The 23,777-nt window shown below is 56.0% G+C and overlaps 1 protein-coding gene across 4 annotated transcripts in view; it reads right to left on the bottom strand.

Annotated features, from left to right (window-relative positions):
• The window catches only part of RPTOR (regulatory associated protein of MTOR complex 1), a 350,527-nt gene that overhangs the window by 113,954 nt on the left and 212,796 nt on the right, over positions 1-23,777 (bottom strand). For all 4 annotated transcript variants that reach the window (XM_040456616.1, XM_040456619.1, XM_040456617.1 and 1 more), the window contains one exon: positions 22,036-22,095. In XM_040456616.1, coding sequence (XP_040312550.1) covers positions 22,036-22,095 — 60 coding nt within the window. The remainder of the gene's footprint in view (positions 1-22,035; positions 22,096-23,777) is intronic.

Genomic DNA, 23,777 nt, shown 5'->3' with positions numbered 1-23,777 from the left:
GCCCCCGAACGGCCTCCCTGTCCTCTGGGCACCAGGTCCCGGTCCCATCTTTACAAGCAGAGCTCCACCGTCGCTGTCCGTGGTGACGCTCCTGTCCCGACGGCCTCGGCTGAGCCCCTCTGTGGCTGCCCTCCCGTTTCTGTCGTTTGCTAGTGACTCCCCTTTCATCTATTCCCCACTGCTCAGTGCGTGCTCCTTACAAGCAGATGATAAATTCCCTTCCCTCGATACAAATCAATCACCTGACGGCCGCTGGCGGAGTGCCAGCATGACCCCGATGGCCCACGACTGTGACTCACGTTACCTCCCCCTTTGTAAAAGGACCCCGCCCACAGCGGCGGCTCGGAGAAGCCCTCGCGGACGCACGCGAGGAAGCCTGGCTGCTGGGCAGAGAGGAGGGCGGCACCCGGCACCCAGGGCCCATGTGGGCTGTCGGGATGGGGTCTCCCAGCTGAGGGCTGAGCGCGGCGGGGGTACAGGGCCCGCTCTTCCCTGGTCCTCGGCGCCTCCACGGGGTGACCTGTGCCCTACCGCTCGGTGTGGGGCCGGCAGAGACCCCACCCGGTGGGCACACGGCCGGCCTCCTTCCCCGCCCCGCCCCCCGCCCCTCCCCATAGACTGTGCCCCCTGTTGTAGTGTCTGCACCCCACAACCAAGCAGCGTGGGGCGTGGGGGAGATTTTGTGTCTCGCTTGTATATTTACTCTTCTCAGACTGCTTTCTGTTTCTCTCAAGCTTTCTCCTTCACTAAACAGGCCACAGTCCAGCTACATGGAACTTGCCGTTTTCAAAGAGTCCATGTGCCCCCAAACCTATGCAGACCACCCTCACGCAGTCCTTAAGCCCGTCTGCTCACGGAGGACATCCCGGGGGCCCCTCCCGTCCTGGGGCTCCCCCGAGGCCCACTGGTTGCTGCCGTGACCCCACAGACGCCTCCGCTGGACACGGGGGCTGCAGCCCAGCCTGTCCTCACCCAGCTCTGAGCACAGATGGCTGATCTCTACCAGGTGCCCCTTGCATATCTGACGAGCGAAGGAATGAATCCTCCTGAGGGATCACAAGCCCTGTGTAAGTAAAATGTTGAGCGAACAACTACAGTTTCCAAGAGAACGAAGCAAACTCACTGAAAACAGTCCGGTGATACGCAGATAACACAAATCCTTCCTAATCCCGTCGTGGAGGGACCACAGGATACACATTCCTGTCTTTACGCACAAGATCAAGTAATTTTAAAGACGCTGAAATAACACTACATAAAGGGATGCTCCGTTTTTGTTAAAAACACCCACAGAAACACCTAGAAAGTAAGTCTGGAAGGGCAGGCGTGCACCAGGGTAGTAACAGTGACTATCTTGGTATGGTGAGGGTTATAAATGACTCAAGTTCTCCTGCTTCTCTGTATTTAACAATATATCTATGCTGAAAACATACTACTGCATAATAAGGAAAAACCAAACCTTTTTTTTCTTTAGTAAGAGAAAGGCCACAGCAAGTCTTCCTGAAAAGGGAGGTATTTGAAAACCGCATTATTTACTGACTTTATATCATTTCATATTCAACTAAAATATAGCAAGACACACCTTTCCTTCATCTACTTTAAACGCCCTCATGGAAATGATAGTGTAAAGAAAAAAAAGGAAAAAAGGAAGACGAGGGGTCCCCACTGGCCCCTACACAGTGACCTCCAAGCATCTGTCTCTGACTTCTTCATTGTAAGATGTATCTGCTTGTAAAACACACCCTCAGAGAAGCCCCTTGAATCACTATGACCAGGCTACTCAAAAGAGAACTTCACTCTGTACTGTATTTATCACAACCAGAGATGTTTGATGCCATCTGCTGAATTCATGGGATGAAAATAAAAAAGAAAGAAACAACAACAAACTACACGGCATTGGGAAGTCAATTTCAAAAGGCTTAAACAAACGGGGAGGTATACTATGCTCATGGATCAGAAGCCTCAGGGTAGTGCAGACGGTGTTTCTTGCATTGATGTGCACATTCGATGCAATCACAGTAACAGTCTCAGCAGGCTGGCTGGAAACCGATGAGCTGTTTCTAAAATTTACGTGGAAATGCAAGGAGTCAGAACAGCAAAACCATTTAGAAAAGGAGCAGATTTACCATAAAGCTACAAGAATCATGGCACTGGCATAAATATCAATGTAACAGGACAGGGCAAAAGAGTTCCACAATTACAGTTGAATGCTTTTTGTCAAAGGCATTTTTTCTTTTTCTTTTTTTTTTTTTTTCAACGTTTTTATTTATTTTTGGGACAGAGAGACAGAGCATGAACGGGGGAGGGGCAGAGAGAGGGAGACACAGAATCGGAAACAGGCTGCAGGCTCCGAGCCATCAGCCCAGAGCCCGACGCGGGGCTCAAACTCACGGACTGCGAGATCGTGACCTGGCTGAAGTCGGACGCTTAACTGACTGCGCCACCCAGGCGCCCCTAAAGGCATTTTTTCAATGGGGAAAAGACAGCCTTTCTACAACGGTGCCAAAACAACTAGAACCGGAAATGCATATGGAAAAAAAATGACCCTTGACTCTCACTGCTCACCACGTGCAAAAATTAACTTGAAATGGACCACAAACTTAGACATAAAAGTTAAAACCATAGGGGCGCCTGGCTGGCTCAGTTGGTGGAGCGTGCAATTCTTGATCTCAGGATTTTCAGTGTGAGCCCCATGCCGGGTGTGGAGATTACGATAAAAAACAAAAAAACAAAGCCTGTTTTGTTTTTTTTAAGTTAAAACTGTAGGGGCGCCTGGGTGGCGCAGTTGGTTAAGCGTCCGACTTCAGCCAGGTCACGATCTCGCGGTCTGTGAGTTCGAGCCCCGTGTCAGGCTCTGGGCTGATGGCTCAGAGCCTGCAGCCTGTTTCTGATTCTGTGTCTCCCTCTCTCTCTGCCCCTCCCCCGTTCATGCTCTGTCTCTCTCTGTCCCAAAAATAAATAAACGTTGAAAACATAATTAAAAAAAAAAAAAAACCAAAAAAAAAAAAAACAAAAAAAACCCAAAAAAACAAAGCCTGTTTTGTTTTTTTAAAGTTAAAACTGTAAAAGTTTTAGAAAAAAAATAGGAGAAAATCGTCACAACCCTGGGCCAGGCACAGTTTTGTTAGGCGCGACATAGAAAGTATAAATCGTAAAAGAAAAAAACTATTAGCTCAGATTTCATCAAAATGAAATGTTTCTGGTCTCAGAAGACTGTTGTGAAAATGGAAACCCAAGTCAGATGGACCAAAGACAGAAACCTGACGACGACTCATCTAACACATATAAAGGGCTCTTGAAGATAAACAACACAATTAAAAAATGGGAGACATAAACATATGTTTTATTAAACAATATAAATTAACGGCCACAGCGCGTGTTCGGCTTCATTAGGCAAATGCAGATTAAAATCACGAGGACACAGTGCCACACATCCAGCAGAACAGCTAAAGTTGAGAGACAAGGTTGGTTCACAACCAAGTGTTGTTCTGAACGTAGAGCGGCTGGCACACTCGCACGTTACTGGTGGGAACGAGATCACCGTGGAAAACGGCTGAGAAGTTTCTGATTCAGGCCAAACGTACACCTGCCAGACGACCCAGCCATTCTACCCTTCTGCCCTTGTCCCGGGGAAGCGAACACATAGTGACACACACACTAGTACGTGAGTATCTCTGGCAGGTCTGCTCATTGCCACCAACGCGGAGAAACCCAGATTTCCATCAACCGGAGAACGGATCGAGACTGTGATACGCGCAGTGGAGTACTACTCGCAACAAGAAGGGAGTGAACTGCTGATTCGCTCGGCACGGGTAAATCTCAAAGGCACCACACTGAGAGGAAGAGGCCAGACACAAAAGAATACGTTACAATTTTCTATTTACACGACGCTCTAGGAAAGACAAACCTAAGGAACGACACGACAAAGCCGATCAGTGTTTGCCTGGGTTTGGGAGTGGGGTGGGGATTCACCGGAACAAGGTACAAGGGAAATTCTGGGCTATGTTTTGAGTGAAGGGGGTTGCACAGGTGTATAAACCTGCCAAAACGCATCAAACTGTACAAAGTGAGTTCGCCTTATTGAATGTAAGCTGCCGTTCAACAATGATGATTTTAAAGTGAAAAATCAAATGAAGGGGGAAACTAGGGCATTTTCAAACAATAAGAACAGCATTTTTCACCCGCAAACCTGCTGTAAAGGGAGTTCTTTTGGGAAAGAGAAGTGATCTCAGAACGATGCTCCGAGACGCGGGAAGGAGTGGAGGCCAACGGAAGGTGTAAGCACAGCTGAGCATTAACTACTGAATATTAGGATGGAGATACTTACGGAGGTAAGAACGTACAGAGAAAATATGTGACTATACCTGTGCCCGTGTAAGTGGACTTAATGCGCTCTCATGTCCTTGTGTTGTCTGGGAACTGGTAGAAGCACTAAGCAACGTTCAACTTTAATAAGCTGGGGGCCCCCAAGGCTACGGTCTGAGGCCAAATGCAGCCAGTAACCCGTTTTTTTGCTTTTGTTTTTGTTTTGCTCTGGCCCATGAACTGATAACGTTCTTCGCGATTTCAAGTTGACACTAAGAATACCAGACAGACACTTTGTGTCTTGCGAAGCCTGATGTGTGTATTATTTGGCCCCTTACAGAAAACACGCCGAGGCCACTGCTCTGGAAAGGAAAAGAACGTAGAGTCAATAAGGTGATAGAAGGGGAGAAAGGAGTAGTAAAATCCAAAAGAGGACACCAGAGGAGGAGAAAGGAAGATAGAAAAAGAAGGAATGGAAAAGAGCGTGTGGGTGGTTCAGCTGGTTGAGCATCTGACTCTTGATTTCGGTTCAGGTCGCGACCTTAGGGTTGTGAGACTGAGCCCCACACTGGGTTCTGCAGCTGGCAGCGTGAAGCCTGCTTGGGATTCTCTCCCTCTCTCTCTCTCTCTCTGCCCTCCCCCTGCCTGCACTCATGCACACACTCTCTCTCAAAAAAAAAAAAAAAAAAAAAAAAATGGAGGAAAACAAAATGAACAGATTTCAATTCAAACATGTCAATTATTACACTAACTATAAAAAGACTAGATACTTCAATTGAAGTCAATGATTTCCAGACTGGATTTAAAAACAAAAGTCAGCTATGTCCTAAAAAAGTGGCGGGGGGGGGGGGAGAATACACACCTTAAATAAATATATATAAACATTCAGAAACACATATATTAGGATACCTGCTTAAACATACATACGGATGAGGGGCGCCTGGGTGGCTCAGTCGGTTAAGCGGCCGATTTCAGCTCAGGTCATGATCTCGCGGTCCGTGAGTTCGAGCCCTGCGTCGGGCTCTGTGCTGACAGCCCGGAGCCTGGAGCCTGTTTCAGATTCTGTGTCTCCCTCTCTCTGACCCCCACCCCCGTTCATGCTCTGTCTCTCTCTATCTCAAAAATAAATAAGACGTTAAAAAATTTTTTTTAAATATAGATACGGATGAAAAACATACACTCTTGCAAACATGAATCAACTATCCCGCAAAGTGGACTTTATGGCAGAGGCGTTATTGGAGATGGAGAGACGTTTTTCAACGATAAAAGTTTCAATTCATTCCACCAGGAAGGGGGAGTCAGTTATGGCTAATTTGTCCTTCTGCAGTTCTGAAGGGCAAAGCATGCGGTCAAAAGGGGGAACAGGCTTTTAATTTAGAGTAAAATGGCCATGAATTGTCAAAATTAGTTTTTGAAGGAGAGGAGGGAGTTGAGTTGCATGTATCAGCAACTTCTCTAGGAACGCAGCAGGTTATAGGGAACCCTAACAGTGTCAGGGAATGGCAGAGGAAGGCTGTGGGACTACAGACAGAAAGGGACGACCTCGATAGCACTAAGGACAACCCAAAAGCTGGACAAGTAGAGACCACTGTGTCAAGTCTCCAGTGAACACGACAGACTTCCAGACTTGCACGCACGACCCCCAGTAAGAAATGCGTTATGCACGGTGACGCCACGTGCACTCATAGACAACCACGGGTAAATGTACACACTCAATACAACCAAAGAACATTCGTGTCACTAGGAAAACACTGATATCTTCTCTCCGTTTCTTTTTTTAACAGAGGCTGTGGCCCACCAGACTGGTTTCACCACTAATAAACCATGACCCGCGGTTTTAAAAAACACTGACTTCATGAAGCTCTTGTTAATTTCTCCAGGAGGGCATTGGCTCAGGGTTATCAAAAATGTTGATGGCCAACATAGCTCTCGAGGGACGTCAGAGATTAGAAAACCACACGATTCTACCTCTGAATAGCTGGCTGATTTTTTTTTTTTTTTTAACCCACACAGGCAGCTTGTTTTCTCGTGATTTTTCAAACTCTGTACTGAGTCTCTAAATCAGATCATTTATGCGCGCAGTGCTGCTACCCTCGGCCCCCTTTCGTTCTGCACTTAATAGCTCCCACAGATTAGAAAACTGCTAATCTTTACTTGGGAAGCAACTGGCATTGATGAAAAATGTATTTTCAGATTCCAGAGGAAAAGGAGTGATGGTTTCCGTGGCTCAGTGCTGAGCAGGAGTTAATACAACACTGGAGATGATCTACCTTTCACTGAATTTATTACAGAATGATAAACTACCGCCCATCCCTGGAGCAGCCAACAACAGCACCAAGTACTGGGACGCGTCCCTCTGGAGGCTGCAGACAAAAATCAAAGGGAGACATGGGATCAAAGAGAGGAAAAAAGCAGTTTCCCATTTGCTTATTCAACATGTTTATCTCACACAATGAAAACAGATTGTTTTTTATTAAGTAGTGCAGATCCAAAACCCGTAAGAAATAAACCTGAGCCTAAGTTTATTTTTGAAGCTTTTCTGGAAAAGCTGATTTTCTTTGGACTTCCCACTGCCAAGACTGATCTTCAGAGGAACTCTTTCCTGAGAGCTACAGACGCGGGACCAGTGTCTAAGCTGAGTTCTCTGGGAAGCTGCTAAGAAGACTGTCATGCTCGGGAAAAGCAGCCTTTTTTTTTTTTTTTTTTTTTTTTTTTAAAATTAAGGTTTTCTTTATTTATTTTGAGAGAGAGAAAATATGAGTACAAGCAGGAGAGGGGCAGAGAGCGGGGTGGGGGAGGGGAGAGAATCCCAAGCAGGCTCCTGCTGTCAGTGCAGAGCCTGATCTGATGCGGGGCTTGAACCCGTAACTGTGACTTCATGACCTGACCCGAAATCAAGAGTAGGACGCTTAACTGACTGAGCCACCCGAGTGCCCCAGGAAAGGCGGCTTCTAAACTGACAGAATTCAGGGGACAGAATTCACACAAATTCCCTCCTGATCCAGACAAATCCTAAGGAACACTTGCCTCTGAGCCAGATGAATCCTGGGGAACCCTTCCTCCCTGATGCTAATGAATCCCAGGGAGCACTTCCCTCCTGATCCAGATGGATCCTGGGGGGCACTCTCCCCTTGAGGCACTCAGTCACTTGGTCTCTCCAGATGTCTCTTCCGGAACATGCTGAGGCATCCTCACCGGTGAGCTTCTTTGTAAAAATCTGGTCTACAGGTCTACAGAAGGGGAAAGAGAGGCGATGGGTGTGGGGTGGAGGGGTGGGCCTTGCCTCCTCAGCATGTAACACATCTGCTGTTTAACAGATTTTGCTACCAGCCTCCCCCGGTGGGTCCTTAGCTGGCAAGAACCTTTCCAGTCCACGTGGGGACCGAAACGCCAAGGTTGCTCCAAGCTGGTGCTCGGAAGGACTACCGGGTGGCTCGGTCGCTTGAGCGTCTGGCTCTTGGTTTCGGCTCAGGTCATGGTCTCACAGTTTGTGGGTTCAAGCCCCACATGGGGCTCTGCAGCTGGCAGCGTGGAGCCTGCTTGGGATTCTCCCTCTCTCCTTCTCTCCCTCTCTCTCTTTCCCTGTCTCTCTCTGTCCCTGCCCGGCTCAAGCTGTCTCTGTCTCTCTCAAAATAAATAAATGTAAAAAAAAAAAAAAAAAATTTTTTTTTTTTTTTTAAATTCTGTCTCTTTCTGTTTGTTAAACAAATAAAAGTCTCCAACACACAACCCAGTTGTGTTTGTTGTTCTTGGAACTTCTAGGCCGTTTTCCTCTCAGGTTTCCTGGCAGAGGTGTTCCAGCTCCTCCCCCTCCCCCTTCCCCTCCCCCTTCCAGGAACCTGTGCCCCGGCCGAGCTGACCGGTCACTTCTTCCACACGACAGACATCCCCTCATTTCATTTTGACCATGTCTAATCTGCCCTCGGAGACCAGAAACCTTGACACATACAACTCATGCCACCTCCTTAATAAGACCTTTCCTGATACGTCCCTAACCAAACCGAACCTTTCCTGCCTCTGAAACACCTGCGCATGAACCTGTGGGACATTAGGCAATTCTTCAACATCATGCGCAGTCCAGAGACAAGGGACAGACCTGGGTGTATTCGTCAGGCTCTGCCACTTGTAGCTGTGTGACTGCCGGCCGGTTACTTGACCTCCCTGAGACTCTGTCTCCTGCTCTATACCGCCTACCTCTACGGCGAGACGGAAAAGTGGAACGAATTAACACATGACAAGTTAGCACAGACCCTGGAACACAGCAAGTGCCCAGGAAACACAGCTGCTCCTATATATTTATCACAAAAAATCCCAGAAGTTTTAAAGTAAATTAAATCCAAGATGTTGGAACTGCCCCAATAAACTGAACTCCTAAGATTAATATAAAAAACCACGGTAATTTTACGAACGTGCCACGTGTTCATGTTTGGGACTTAAAGGTGGCCTCGGAGAGAATATTTGCACTTCCTGTATCTGAGAAGAGCTTACACGTGAGGCCTACGTGCGACGAGGAGACAAAGACCCAGAGAAAGCACAGGGGAAAGGCTCTGACACGACTCTGGGGAGGCACACAGTGGCCAGTGGGCACAGGAGACGATGCTCGCCGTGACGAGCCCCCAGTGAGACACCTGTCACAACCACCGCGTCACGCCCACGACCATGGCGACGGTCGCGGGCCAATGGCGATGAACGCGGCAGGGACAGTCGCGTGCTGATGGGGACGCAGGTGGTGCAGCCGCTCCGGGAGACGGCGTGGCAATTTCTCAGAAGTTAAACACGAAGGCACCGCGCGCCCTGACCAACACGCATGTGCACACGAAGGCTGGCACCGGGCGCTCACAGCAAGCCCGTCCCCCGCGGCCAGTGAATGACGACGGGGACGCAGACGGACAGGCCAGTGATGGGGGGGGGGGCTACTCAGCAATGAAGAGAGCAGCACGGAAGCACCCCACAACACGAATGAACTTTGGCAACATGCTAAGCGGGGAAAACAAGAAAAAAAAAAACCCCGCTGGACCCAAAAGACCACGTTGTAGGATGCCATTCCTAGCAAATGTCCGGAAGAGACGAATCCACAGGGACAGAAGGACTGGTGGTGTCGGGAGCGGGGGCAGGGGTGGAATTAGCCGTGGGCGGCACGAGGGGTGTCACGAGAGTGACGGGAATCCAGCTACTGTGGTGACGGCGGCTCGGGTTGGCGGACTTACTGGAGCCCATCGAACACGTAGATGGGTCTGTAAATAACACCCAGTAAAGCTGCAAATAGAGAAGGAGCAACCCTCCAAAGCCTTCCTTGGTTATATAAACGATGCTACAGAAAACACCACTGCTCGCGTTTTACTTCCCTTGTGAAACGTCATGCTTTCTGCACGGACTCGATGCAGAGGCAGGAGGGGACCGAACCGTTTACTGTCGTATGTCTTCGTCCCGAATCAAACTAAATTAAAATTCTACCTTTTGGATGCAGAATTCTCTCCCTTCCCCTTCCCCTTTCGCTCCCCTAATAAATCAACGAGTTTTTTCCGCTGGGAAAGCCAGTGATTTCTCGCTTCTCCCCACGTGACGGAGTGCTGTGTGGGCGGGAGGTGCGTCGTGAGCCTCGCTTCCCGTGGCCCGGCTCCCAGGGGGGCGGCTCTGACCCCGAGGGCCACTTCGCTGCACTAAGACCGTCGTCTCTGAAGCTTCCGCCGGTGGCCCTGGGGCTGGCACCTGGCACCCTGCAGAAACGTGTCACACGCAGCGGCAATGTCACGACTCCTGAACAATCTGGAAGACACTCACGTGTCGTCCAGAGTCTCCTCCCCTGCGGGTCCCCGAAGGTGCCCCTCGCCCGATGCGCCATTCTGCGCCCTGCCGCATCCCCAAGGCATCCCTCCTCTGGGACCCTACTGGTTCGGGAGCAGTTACTCGGAAGAGCTGACTCAAATCAAGCTCAGTTTACTACAACCCTGACTGTCCCCACACGGGCTGGCGTTCTGTCGAATCTCCCCGATTCCGCGCTCGTACGTGCGAGTTCTTAGGACACCGTGAGGTTAATACACGGAATTCTCTGTTCTGGTATTGGATCCACGAGCAAATTCTCTCACTACCTCACATCACAGTACTGCTTTTGTCTATCCGAGTTTCCGAAGGCTTCTCCATCGTTTTTCCGTACTTTCTGCAGTTGCTAGGGCGGGAGCACGGTGCTGTCACGAAGACCGGGGTTGGGGGGGGGGGTGGCTGGCGTCACATGCCGCACAGGCTCCTGCTACCTGTGGGAGGAGGAGGAGCCTCCCAGAAGCCCCAGGTGTCCCTGCAGAAGGCCGGGCTGACCGCCTTCCTCAGGGAAAAGCAGAGACAGCCCTCCCCGCGGCTCTGTGCCACCGGCTCCCTCTGCTGGACGCTGCGGTGAAGGCAGACTCAGGAGCCCGCGTCACCGGTGCTCCTCGCCCAGACCCAGCGGCCCCTCCCCTCGGAAGCCAGCCCGGCTCCTGCTCCTCCTGCTCCACGGGGTGGGCCCAGGTCTCCAGATCGCGAGGGCCCCCCCCCCCTCACTGAACCACCACCCGCTCACGGGCGTCTACTGACTGCCCACGGCACGCTGGCCTCGCAGGGGAGGAGGCCGACCTCTAGCCGGGCGTCCGACCCTCGGCTCCGAGTACGCGACCCGCGGGCTGGTGAGCCCAGGCCGTCCTTGTGAACGGTTCCACAGACGGTGCCCGGAGCTGCCCGGTCGCACGGTGACCTCTCGTGTCGAGCTGCCAGCCGGCACGGGGCAGGAGGCATCTCCTCGCAGCCACGCGGCACCCCGGAAGTGAGGCCGGGACAATCCGGGCCCACCGCCACGCCTCGGTTGCATCTGACACAGCGATCTGGGCCCGGCTCGGAGAGGCGGCTCGAGCGGGGCGGGTACATTCTGAGCACTGACCCTGTGAAACCCTCTTTCCGAGCTCAGATCGTCTGGTGCAGCTCTGAGGCTGGTGTCCTCGGGTCAGAGAGGGCAGGCACGTCCTCCACGCAGGCAACAGGGGGCAGGGACCCCAGGACTCAGGGCGGATGTGGGCTCTGCCACCCGCGAGTGAACCCCAGCGAGTCCCCTGTCCACCCGCCAGTGACCCTGAGCCCCCTGTCCATCTGCGAGTGACCCCCAGTAAGTCCCCATATCCCTTACTCTCGGCGTCCAGTGTCTGACCCCGTGGACTACGCCCGCCAGGGCGTCTCACACGTCCAGGCAGAGCAAGGCCCGCGGAGGTGTCGCTGGTTCCCAGCGGGCTGGCCGTGTGGTGCCCAGTCCTGTGTCAGGGGCGCACCTCCGGGAGAGCTGCTTAGCGCCACTGCGCCCCCCCCTCTGCCCGATGCCACGGCGCCAGCGGCTGCGAGAGTGGGGCCTCGAGCGGCCAGCCCTCGGAGGAAGGCTGACGGGAAGATCGGGCGAGGGACGGACGGGAGTGTGCCCGCCCGGACACGGGCAGAAACGGCCCGGGAGCTGGCTCGGGCACGTTGGGCAGAAGCCCACGCCTCCCCTTCCATGCCCTCCGGCCCCACGCGGCCGTGGCGACCCGTCAGGTCACCTGCCCGGCCCGCCGTGGCCCTGGACCTCGGCCGCGAGGGCCTCCGTTAGGCACGGGCGCATGTTTTGTTCAGGACGCTGGAGGGCACAGAGGCACAGGTGGGCGGGAGGGCCTTGAAAGGCGCCACGCTGTTTTGTCCGTTTTGATGACGAGGCCAGGGCGCTGGTGCCAGAGAGAAGGAAATGAGGCCCTGAGTGGCCGGTGCAGGTGCCCAGGGAGGCCTGGGGCACTGCTCACGCTCCCCCCTTGGTGGCTCGGCACAAACTCATCCCAGGGCCCGGCCTCCGTCGGGCCGGCCAATCCCAACAGACAGGGAGGCGTGACGGGGTGTGCCCGCACACAGGGGACCCGGCGTCCCCGCTTCCCCTTACTGGCCTCAGAGGGCTCTGAGCGGGAGGCCCCAGCGGCGGTGCTCCGGGCGCGGCTGACTCACGATGCTCCGGTGGGGGCGCGGGGGGCCTGCTGCTCTCTTAGCTCACAGCGTCCCCGCGTCGCCGCCAGCGACCCCCGCTCCGCCTCCAGATTAGCTTCCAGTGAGTCATTCCTCATCCCGCCCGTGACTGGCAGGCGTTCGTGAATTACTGATTTTCCACCTCCACCAGCCGGCACGATATATTCACGTTGGAAAGAACGGTACTTTGTGAATGAAGACTGGTGTCTTTCGGTCGCTTTCCTTCCAGACACCATATACGTGCACGATTGCGACCTGATGGCCGAGAAAACTCTAATCGCGACCACCAAGCCCGCGCAGTGACCCTGCAGACCCTCTGCCCGTGGGGGCCTCGGAGGACGCTGGCTTGCAGGGTGACGGCATGGCTCGGCGCACGGGCTCCAGGCAGCCTGCCTGGCAAACCCCTGCTCCCACCCACCCCTGCGGAGAGACCCTGAGCAGATGACCTGCCCACCCTGTGCCTCAGTTTCCCCTCCTTAGAGCGTGGGCAGCACCAGCGACTCCTTTAGAGGGTTCTAGCAAGGACTGTGAGAGTCGACACGCAGAGAGCCCTTGATATGGCACCTGGCACACAGCAAGTGCTCAATAAATGTTCCGCTATCCTTCCCGACTCTCAGCCAGAAGGACCACGGTTGCCTTGTGTTCCCAAGCAACAGCTCACGACATCCTCTTACACCCTCCACCCCCTGCCCCCCCACAGGGCGCGGCCAAGACCGGGGCTCTTACACATGGAGATTGCAGCAAAGCTGACAAGTCGCTCAAGGGGTCAGAGCAGAACCGCCCCCTGGATCCAGGCTTTGGCCTCAGCCTGGCGTCCCTGGGCTCGGCCGCGGCCACACGGCTGCACGTGCCCCGGGGGGGGGGGGGAGCGGGGCACGACAGCTCATTGTACCCTAGACACAGGGCTGTTAGCTCCCGAAAATATGCTGCTGACACAATAGATGTTAATTATGAATAATTTTCAGTGTGCTCTGTGCCTGCAGTGATCAGAATGCTAACTCACAGCCCCGCGGGTGAGGCTCACCGTCTTCCGGGCTCCCCCGTGCTTCCTGAGCGCTCTAACATTTCCAGTGTCGTTTAAGCGTTTCATTACTTGATCTCAGGGCTGAAAAATGTCCCTGAGTTTCCAGGCATGGGTCTCATTGCCGCTCTCTCCGAGGACTCGGAATATAAATACGTGCCCCAGCGGCAGCGTGCTTATTTATCAGGCTGCCGGGTTCACGTAGATAATTAGAAATTGGGGGTGCTCAAGGAAGGTGCGCTCTAATTTACTTCCCGACACGGCAGCTTAATGAGAAAACAAATTCCTTCCCCGGCTTTAAAGATCGCTAAGTAATTATAAGACACACACACCGCCTGTATCCTCTCTCCGCTCTTGTGTTGAGACCCCCAACAACACATGTTCTGCACACCTGACAAAGGTGGCAGGGGCTGGGAAGGGGTTAACCCTCGCTATCCAAGGGAGGCGTGTGCGGAGGAGGAGTCACGGTGGCAGCTGCTTGAAACAAACCACGTTTGTTACAGAATTACCATGCAGCAATTTGGCGACACCTGTCCATCCATCTCCCCAGGGATGGCAAAGAGGACCGCGACAGGACGACACAACAGGGTTCAGGCCGGGTTTCTGACTCGCGGCGGCAGGGGAAGGCGCTGCCCCCGCCCCCAGGAAGGTGCTAGCAAGGTGAGGCTCACCGCCCCCACCAGCCTCCACGCCCGCCGCCTGGGGGCCTGTGACATGGGAGTCACCCGCCGTCCAGCTTATTATCAGGAGGGAAGAATTAATCCTCTGATTATAGAGAGGAAAATCTTAAATTTCAAATTTAGTGGCAGGGCAGGACATCGGCTGAGCTCAGAGCCTAATAGGCTGTGGCCCTGGAGACCTCCCCTCACTCAGAGCCACCCGCGGAGGAAGGACAGCTTCCAGGGGACGGCGGGCGAGGGCGTGTGGGCGTGGGACACGTACGTCAGGCGTGGCCACTCACCGGACCTGTGTCGGGAAGATCCTTCAGAGCAAGGGCACCGGGAGGGAAGCAGGGGGCAGAGACGGACGCTATTCTTATTTTTTGTAGGTCATTAAACTAAGGAAATAAAACCCAGTAACTCAGGCCTGTTTTCTCCATTTCATCTCTGTGTCATGACTCTGTGTCACTCTCGTCGGAGGGGTGTAGTGACCAGGGTCATGGTCACACTCCGAGGTGACAGGTTCTCGAGTACAGGCACTACCCCGTGGCGAGGGGAAAACAAGGGAGTAAGACCGGACGCACGACGAAAGGGCTCAGAATCCTTAAAAAGCAAGATCGATGCCAAGTTCCGGCCCAGCGGACCTCATGTCTGCGTGTGGCCAGGAGTTCCACGGCCACGGCACAGTCCACGTGGCTCATGCCGTCTGCCGCAACACTCTGTAGAGCCTACGACTTTGTTCAGAACGCACTGCTGACGAATGAACGAAAGGGCTCCAAGGGGCTGAGAACACAGCCGACTCCTGTTTGGTGGTACGAGTGTCACGAAAAGAAGCCGTCTCACCGACTGACCGGGGCCGTGATCGGGTCACCCGGGGAGCTGCAATGGACGCCCACGCTGAGGGCCTCACAGCGAGGCGGGTGACGGCCACACACGTCCCACGCGGGGGCGACGGGGACGGGGTCGGCTACGTACCCACCCCAGGGAGCCCCAGCGACGGATACCCCCCGCCAGCTTGCGCGCGGACGTGATGCCGGGGCCCCGGAGCCCCACGGTCTCGGGAGGAGAGCCGGCCACGGGAAGTGCCGCCCAGCCGGCCGCCCGGCTCTCCGAGGTCTCGCCAGCCACCACCCCACCAGCGTCGGCAACAGTGTGTAACCGTCTTATTACGGTTTCTCACGCTCCTCGGAACTCGTGTGTCTTGGGAGGCCCGGGTGGTTCAGGCAGTCAAGCGTCCAGCTCTCGATTTCGGCTCAGGTCACGATCTCATGGTTTATGAGGGCTCAAGCCCTGCCTCCGGCCCTGCGCTGGCTACGCGGGGCCTGCCTGGGATTCTCTCTCTCTCTCTCTCTCTCTCTCTCTGTCAAAGTAAAGAAACTCCAAAGAAACTTAAAAAATTAAAATCTGTATGTTTGAAACATTCCGTGTCTTCTCCAAATATAAGCTACTTATAAGTGAAAACAGCACGCTGACTTCGGGTCCCAGCCGAGGTTGAGGCTGGTGCACAGACGGTGTCCGTGTCCCCACGCTGCTTGGTCATGTGGTCGGGAAGGCTCACGTGGGGTGGACGTGTGTCACAGGATGCCTCCCGACAGCCCTCGACCCCCAGACTGTCTGAGGCAGGGGGTCCACACCCAACCCAGAGTCGGATCGATGTCTGTGAGCCGACCCGCTGACCCACCCAGGCGAGTAGGAGCAGTGAATTCACCGTCCGCTACTCCATTTTAGGAAGGTTTTGAAAAATATGACAGCCCCACCCCCCCAAATCAGCAGTCGCCCCAGGAGCGTGGGGTTTTCATGCCTGGAACGCTGGAAAGAAGGAACGTGGCTGTAGGTCTCGCCCTTAGAGACCAATCTCTGGGCTTCTGTGTCAGGGTGGTGACAACAACGCTCACCCCGGGCATACTGGTGACAACTTCACCCTAGAATGTGATGGGGAGAGCTCGTCCTCAGGCACAGTGGCCCTGTGGCACATCGAGGCCGGCGGGAATGGCGCATGGGGGCCCGGCTGGGCTGCGGCTTCCGGAATGACCAGACTGGCCAGGGGCCTGCCCAGCCTCTGTCTGCACCGCCAGGCCCGCCACAGGAGAGGCAGCCCCACGTGTGCGTGTTCGGAAATGCCCGTCTTCTGTCCGCTCCAAGACCCGGTTCTGTTTTCTGTAGTCTCTCACATCTCGATGAAAGGATTTCACCTTGTACTTGAATTAAAACACAACACAACAAAACAGAAGCTCGCTCTGAATCTGGACTGGTTTTCAGCTGTATGACCGCAGGCCACGTCTCTTCACGTCCTAAGGGCTCCGGGGTGGAGAGTGGAGACAGGCAGACGGCGTGAGAAAAGGCGCTCTGACAGGAGAGCACCACATGGGGCGTGATGAGGCACTGGGCACGTCGAGGGTGAGCTCCAGGTCAAGCGTCCCATGACGGCGGGACTCGCGCACAGGAAGGGCCTCCAAATGGCCGCAGGGCACCTGACGTGTCAGAAAGTGGCGACCACGCCAGCATGTGGCCCACGCAGTGAACAGAGGGTAGTGCAGGTGTCTCTCGCCTGGCCCGGCCGCAGCACGGACCATTCGTGTTCAGCATCCCACATCGCATGCTCGGTTCTAAGCCACACACAGGACAGCCATGGGCACGGACATGTCCCGCTGACGTGTGGTCGACGCCGCCTCGGGTCAGCAGCCCCGCCGGCCGCAGGCCAGGGCAGTCGCGGGAGACGGACACAGCCCCAGAGGGGGAGAGCCGTATGGCCCCCGTAACCAAGAGCTACGATTCATGAGAAAAACCGGAGACGCTTTTCCAGGAACATTCTCTGAACGTAGAATCCAGTCCAGGGACCTGGACGGCCCCATCAAACATAAACGTGCCACGTTTCTGCCTAGGCTGGGAGCTGCAAACTCAAATCTGCTTATTGAAAATGCTTCTGATAGACTAAGCACCACTGGGGGGAAAAAATCTAAAAATTAAAACAACAGGTTAACAGCATTTTCCTGTAAACGGAGAAACCTCTGAGGCAAAGCTGCAGAAGCTAAAAACCCGTATTTCCTCGGAAACAGGTCCGGCGGCTGTGTCTCCTGGAGCCTCACGTCCAGGTATTTCCCCGGCGCTGCGGAATCCCGAAGTCTGGAACCCGTCCCGGCACAGCATAAACACAGCCCAACACTCACACGCAGCCTCGCCGTGGCCAGATGACCACGGGGCGCAGCGTCTCAGGCGGGGAGAGGCCCGGTGCGCCTCCGCTCAACCACGCGGGGTTGTGTCCGGAGGGCAGTGACGCAGGCCCAAGCCCACGCACCGCGAACAGTTGCTGCAGTGGAGGCCTGGTCTGCCCTCTCCCGTCCCCGCCACGACCCCCAAACGAAGCCCCGTCCTCGATGCCCCGGGGAAAAGTGAGGTTCGCTCTGGACGCACGCAGCCTGTCCCGGTCACTCCGGACATTGAGCTTGTCCGAAACCGGGATCACCTCTCCTCCACTGCACAGAGCTCCCCCAGTGTCACCAGCGGTAGCCACTGATCGTGACCAGGGTAGCCGCGTGAGAACACTCTCCTCCTCCAGGCTTTACCCGAAACCCAGATGATATCCAGAAACGCCGTGGCTCCCGGAAGGCGGGGTGAGGACCCGTGTTCGAGGGGCTGGGTTGGCGCCCAGGGAGAGCCGCCATGGAGGCCGGAGGGCCATCCTGCGAGCCTCGCCCTCAGAGCCGCGGCCGACCGCTCTGGGTCCACGTTCCTTCTACTGCCCCTGGAGGCGCTCAGGAAGCAGCGTGGAAGGTGCTGCTGGTGACACTGACGATGCTTTTCTCCTTAAATTAAAAGAAAAAGAAAAACCACACATCCAGCCTGCCCACACTTAACCGACCGTGGAGCACCCCTCGGCACAGTAGGATGGGGAGGAGAGGGGAGCACGGTGCGTGCTGGCCTCCGGAAGCGCAGGGCTGCACGGTCGCCCACGGCGCGGGACGGATGTAAAACTAAGGCTTTCCGGGAAGGACGCTGGCGGTCACAAACCCTGACACCATGACTTCGGAAAATAATGCTCGACGAAAAATACCCAAATCTTCATGATTAAGGGTGTTCGCTTCCACTTTTCAACCCTCATTAGCCAGCCTTCATGAAGCGAGTGAAGCCTCCTTCCCGGGGAACAGCAGGCACATCTCACAGAAGAAAAGCCACTTCTCCGAGTCCTGGTCTCAGATCCTTCCGCCCCGGCTCCTCCAGCCGGGCCGTGCCTGCCGGGCCTTCCCTGAGTCACTCCGACCTGTGCTCCCCTATGGAGTTCTGACTTCCCCACGTGACATGTCAATTTTATTAACCGTACTGTCGTAGAGTAAGCTGGCTTTTGTGGGCGTGCAGATCTGAGCGGCCACCCCCACAATCAGGACGCCCAACCTCCCATCACCCCACATTCCCTCACACTCCTGACCCTACAACCAGCGACCCGTTCTCCGACCCGATCGTTTTGTCTTTTCCGGATGGTCACGTGAATGGAATTAGACCAGGTGTCGCCCCCCGCCCCCGCCCCCGAGCTGCTGTTTGTGACCCCACAGTGCTTCTGGGGCCACCATGTGTCACGTATGAAATGTCCCCCCATTTCCTGCTGGCACATTCTGCCCATTCCTTCACCCCCGAGGACATCTGGCTGTTATCAGTTTGGGGCGATGACGGTAAGTCGCACAGATACTGGCATACGGGTTCCGTGCGGACAGTTTCGTTCCTACAGGACAGATTTCCGGGAGTGGGGCCCCAGACCCCGTGGGAGGCCCACCTACCTGCACAGCGGCACCACCTCGCCTCCCGGAAGGGCACGTGGGATTTCCGGTCGTCCCGCACCCCCGCCAGCACCGCGTGTCGTCAGCCTTTTGTTTAACTAACCCTGTGGTTTCAATGTGTGTCTCCCTAACGGTTAACGGTTTCGAGCATCTTTGTGCGGGCTTCCTGGCCGTCCTTCAATTCTCTTTGGCAAAGTCTCTTTTCAGGTCCTTTGTCCAGTTTTGAGGTTTTTTTTTTTTCTTACTTTTGTTTTGAGAGATCTTCATAGACTCTGGATACAAGTCCCTTGTTGGCTGTGTGATTTGCAAACATTCTCCCCGAGTCGGCGGCTTGTCTCTCCACGGTCTGAGCTGTGTCTTCCAGGGAGTAAACATTTTAAATTTTTATGAGGTTGAGTTCAACAATTGTTTTCTTTTGTGGGTCGTCGCGGAGGGTGTCAAGCTGCCGCACACATTTTACGTCTGGGAGAGTGACAGGACGGGAGCTGGCTGTCCCGACGCGGTCTGGGTACAGGGAGGCCTGCCTGGAGGAAAAGCGTCCCTCCAGGGCCTGGTTGCCCCGCCGGCCGTGCCACGGGCTGGAAGACGCCAGCCAGGAGGCAGAGCTGAACTGAACGCCAGCTTCCTCCCGGTAAAAAAAAAAAGAGGTTCAACCCAATAACTTAAGAAATTTGTATTTTAAGCGTTGGTAGCTCCTCTCCTCTGGAGAACTCAGAACATGCGACGCCCTTGCGTCCACGTGACTCATCTCGAGCGGAGTTTGGTCAAGAGCAGCCACGACCGTGCCGGGCGACGGGACGGGACAGGGCGGTGCGCACGGGGCTCCCCGGCCGGAGGGCGCGCGGGACACTGGCCACCACACAGAGACGTTGGACAGCTGCCTCCCGCCCTGCCTGAGGGAGAGGAGCGCACGAGTCTGCCCCAGGCACAGGGGGGCAGGGAGGGAAACCAGCTCAGGAAAGCGTAAGCCGAGACCTCTCTGAATGGGCCACCGGAAGCAACCAACCCGTGATAAAACGTGACTGCTGAGAACTTGCCGGAAGCGGTCTGCATGTGGCAGCACGAGCTCGGGTACCGGCCCACACCGCCCAGCCCACGTGTGCCACGGTGCGGCCCTCGCTTCCCGACCACGAGTGCGGGAGAGCCGGCAGGGACCGCACAGCACAGACTGGGAGAGGGGAGTGCACCGAGCAGACGAGCCGGCCTCGAGCACCATCACGACAGCTGGACATCACCGCCTCCCGCCAGGCTGCAGCCCTGCGCATGAGGGGAGAGCGGGTGCACTGAGCAGCTGTGACGGGACGAGAGACACCGGCCCGCCCGTGTGCACAGCACTGTGCACGAGGCCCAGCCGCTCGCGCCCTCGCTGACCCCTGCGAACCGATGGCACCCTTCTGCGGTCCCGGCTCCGGGACCCTGTCCTGCCCGACGACGGAACACGTTTGGCTCTCCCACCTGTGGCCGCACCCCTGGTTCTCCTGCTCCGGTGACTCCAGCTCGCCCTCACCCTGCACCCCTGCCGTGGCATCCCTAATGGAGGCTTCTGGGTCGCTGTCAGCCGTGGGCTGGTTTCGCAATAACCAAGACCTGCTCTTCAGCAGAACAGCTGCAGACCTTCCCGTCCGCCCTGATGGCGCCGAGCGGTGTTCCGCCGCCCCTGCCGCCATGATGGTCCTGCTCACTCACCCCTGCCGCCATGACGGTCCTGCTCACTCACCCCTGCCGCCATCACCGTCCTGCTGACTCACCCCTGCCCCCATCACCGTCCTGCTCACTCACCCCTGCCCCCATCACCCGTCCTGCTCACTCACCCCTGCCCCCATGACCGTCCTGCTCACTCACCCCTGCTGCCGTCACCGTCCTGCTCACTCCCCCCTGCCGCCATGACCGTCCTGCTCACTCACCCCTGCTGCCGTCACCGTCCTGCTCACTCCCCCCTGCCGCCATCACCATCCTGCTCACTCACCCCTGCCGCCACCACCCATCCTGCTCACTCACCCCTGCCCCCATGACCGTCCTGCTCACTCACCCCTGCCCCCATCACCGTCCTGCTCACTCCCCCTGCCGCCATGACCGTCCTGTTCACTCACGCCTGCCCCCATCACCGTCCTGTTCGTGAACAAAGTTCCCAAAGGGAAGCAGGCCAGTCACATGCCCTTAGACACTCACTCAAAACCTACGAGGAGTAATTATATTCACTGAATTGTTTGAGGGCGTCCTAATTCTTCTCCACTTATGTTTATGTGCATCCTGCGTAGAAAATTCAGACGATGGGCAGGAAGCCACGCCCGCCCGCACAGCTGCTCCCCCAGACCCCGCACGGTGAGGGACTGTCTTACCTGGACTCCCGCCTGCAGACGGACATGCGGTCGTGAAAACGCCCTCGGAGGCCTCCTGTGCACACTGTTCACTTGCTTTTCTGCCCACAGAGCTGGGCACACTGTCTGTGCCGGTTCGAGCGGCACTGCCGTGGCCTTTCTGCTGCCACAGAGTGCCCGCGATCCCCGGCAGGACCGCGCCCTTCGTGTCCCTGACGTGGGCGTTTACACCTAACACGCAGGCAAGTAGTTTTCTGTTTCCCCTGACACGCAGGCAAGTAGTTTTCCAGGAGAAAAACCCAGGGGTATATTTGCCTTTCCTGCCTGACTTAATTAAACTCAGGCCCTCGCCGTTCTCGCACACGCTTTTCTCTATCAGGACTCAGAGAACTATTATCTTGTAGTTAATTCTGGAAGAAACGGTGTCCAGAGTGGAAGGTTTCAGCACAACCAGTAGGTGAATCAGGACGAGCCAAGGTGAGTCGACACACACACGCACGCGCAGAGCAGACACAAGAGTGTCCACGACAGGAGGCAGACGGGCCGCCGTCGACCGGGAAGGGCAGGGAGAGGCCACACGACCGGGGCGCGCCCGCCTGGACCTCGGCCTTTCCCGAGACAGCACACAGGATGGGGGCGCTGGAGTTCAGCACGTGAAAGGGGGGCTGAGGGACAGGGGGGTCAGCGCTAGGCCATGACCTCACTAACCCACTTGGGGAGCAGAGAGACCTCTGGGAGCAGCCTCTGCTTTGGCGTTGTGTTGGGAGTATCCGCAAATGTTCACGTGGATTCCGCTTTTCTTCCGTGGCGGCCCCACACTTAGTCGTGTGCTACGCCGACCACCAGTGCCACCGTCGGCACACGGCCCTCCCCGAGGGGCAGACGTCCGCACCCGCAGGCTGACAGCAAGCACCTCCGAGAACCCCGCGGGCCCCAGAGCCGCACAGCGCCAATATCTTACTTACTTTTCTATTAAATCCAGTGTGACCCCGGGCACCAGACTCACGCACTTCTGCATGCAAAACCTGCAGAGAGAGGAGAGACAGTCAGTCACAGCGCAGGGACAGAGGACACGGAGTCCCAGCACGGGGACATTTAACGAGAAGTACCATGGGCCCCCAATAAGCACGGGGATAAAGGGGGAGGCTGAAAATATAAACCCGGATTTTCTTAATTCTGGACCTTTCAGATTTACGAAGAAATCCTCACTGCCCCCTCCCCCACCATCAGCGGAAGGAGAGAAACAGGATGCGGGGGCCAGGTGAGACAGGAAAGGAGGCATCCACCCAAAGAGTGGACAGACCGGGTTCCCTTTCCTTTTCTCCTTGGTAAGAAAGCAAGCTGGGGAGAGTGCCGGAAGGAGTGCGAGTGATCTCCGGACACCCCAGAGAAAAACGTGGGAGGAGACACAGAAAAGCGAATTCAATCATATCACTTTGTTGCCATGAACTCGAGCGTCACAGTGAGACTGGACCCCGCAGGCCCCGTCTGCCGTGCGTGCACCAATGGCGGGGGGGGGGGGGGGGGGGGGGCAGGGAGCCCCCCTTCCTGCCTCCTGTCCCGGCCACTGGCACCCAGCAGGGCAGAAGCAACACTGAGTAACAAGGCAACGTGCAGCGCTTAGTGGGAGACACGGGAAACGCCTGTTTTACAAGTTAAGCTCAAATGGGCCCCCAACAAGCCGAGCAGACAAATGGCAAACACGCACAGCTCCAAGAAGCGTTTCTGTGCATCACTAGCTGCACACGAGACGTGGGGGAAGGTCGGAGAGCAGTGGGCCCACGGGGAGGGACGGGCCCCAGGGCCAGGCAGACGAGGCCTGACACGTCCGAGGTGGCCGGGTGGGAAGGGCGAGAGGGAGACACAGGGAGGGTCGGAGAGCAGCAGGGACGGAGGCTGGGAGGACACACGGCTCCCGAGGGCGGCCTCCAGGGTGGGGGCATGTGCAGTCGGCTGCCGGGGACCCCTGGGCACCTCTGGGGGCCGAGCCTCGCCCGCCAGCATTCAGGAAGTCGTTTTCCTGGTAGTGGCTGTCGTAGCCGGTGTTGTCCCGTTCAGAGGGAAGCAGCACAAGTGAGGGTCTCTGCCTGGCGGCGAGGGCGGCCCCTCCCACGGGCACAAAGGGCTCGCGGCCCAGGTGCTCCATCCGCCAGCCAGTTCCATTCCACGCAAATCCTGTTTCCTCGGATTCCGATGGCTCTGCCCGCACCCCCAGGCACCACCGCCCCCGCTGGCAGGTTCAGAGCAGTCAGGATCTCTCGTCGTGGCACAGAAAGGATCTTCGGGAAAGACGTCTTCGTTCTCATCCTGGGTCCTATGCAAACCGTGCCAATCTGTTGTTTGTCTTTTTACCTACAATGTACTTATTGATTGGCACTTCTGGATTCCGGTGATGACAGAATAATTTGTATCCCGCTAGTCCTTTTATCAATAATGGTAGTCAGTTCTGGACAAAATGCAAAACACAGCCACGTAAAGGCACCAAGAAGAGAACAGATACAAACAGAAAGGGAAGGGATGTGACCCTCGATGGAGCAAGTCTGGGTGAGTCTGCTCCACCCGGAGAGCCCCGCGGGCACAGCCCAAGCCACGCAGCACGCGGGGGCCACGCTCAGGGGAGAAGCAACCGCCTCGGCTGAGCAGTGTCTCGGAGCCCCTGGCTGGCCCCTGCCCCAGACACGCGTGGGGCGGGACTCCAAGGGGCCCC

Source organism: Herpailurus yagouaroundi, unplaced genomic scaffold (genome assembly GCF_014898765.1).
Source record: "Herpailurus yagouaroundi ecotype Mexico unplaced genomic scaffold, PumYag 217, whole genome shotgun sequence".
Taxonomy (NCBI): Eukaryota; Metazoa; Chordata; class Mammalia; order Carnivora; family Felidae; genus Herpailurus; species Herpailurus yagouaroundi.
Note: the sequence above shows the minus strand (reverse complement) of the source record. Positions and strands in the feature narration are given on the sequence as shown.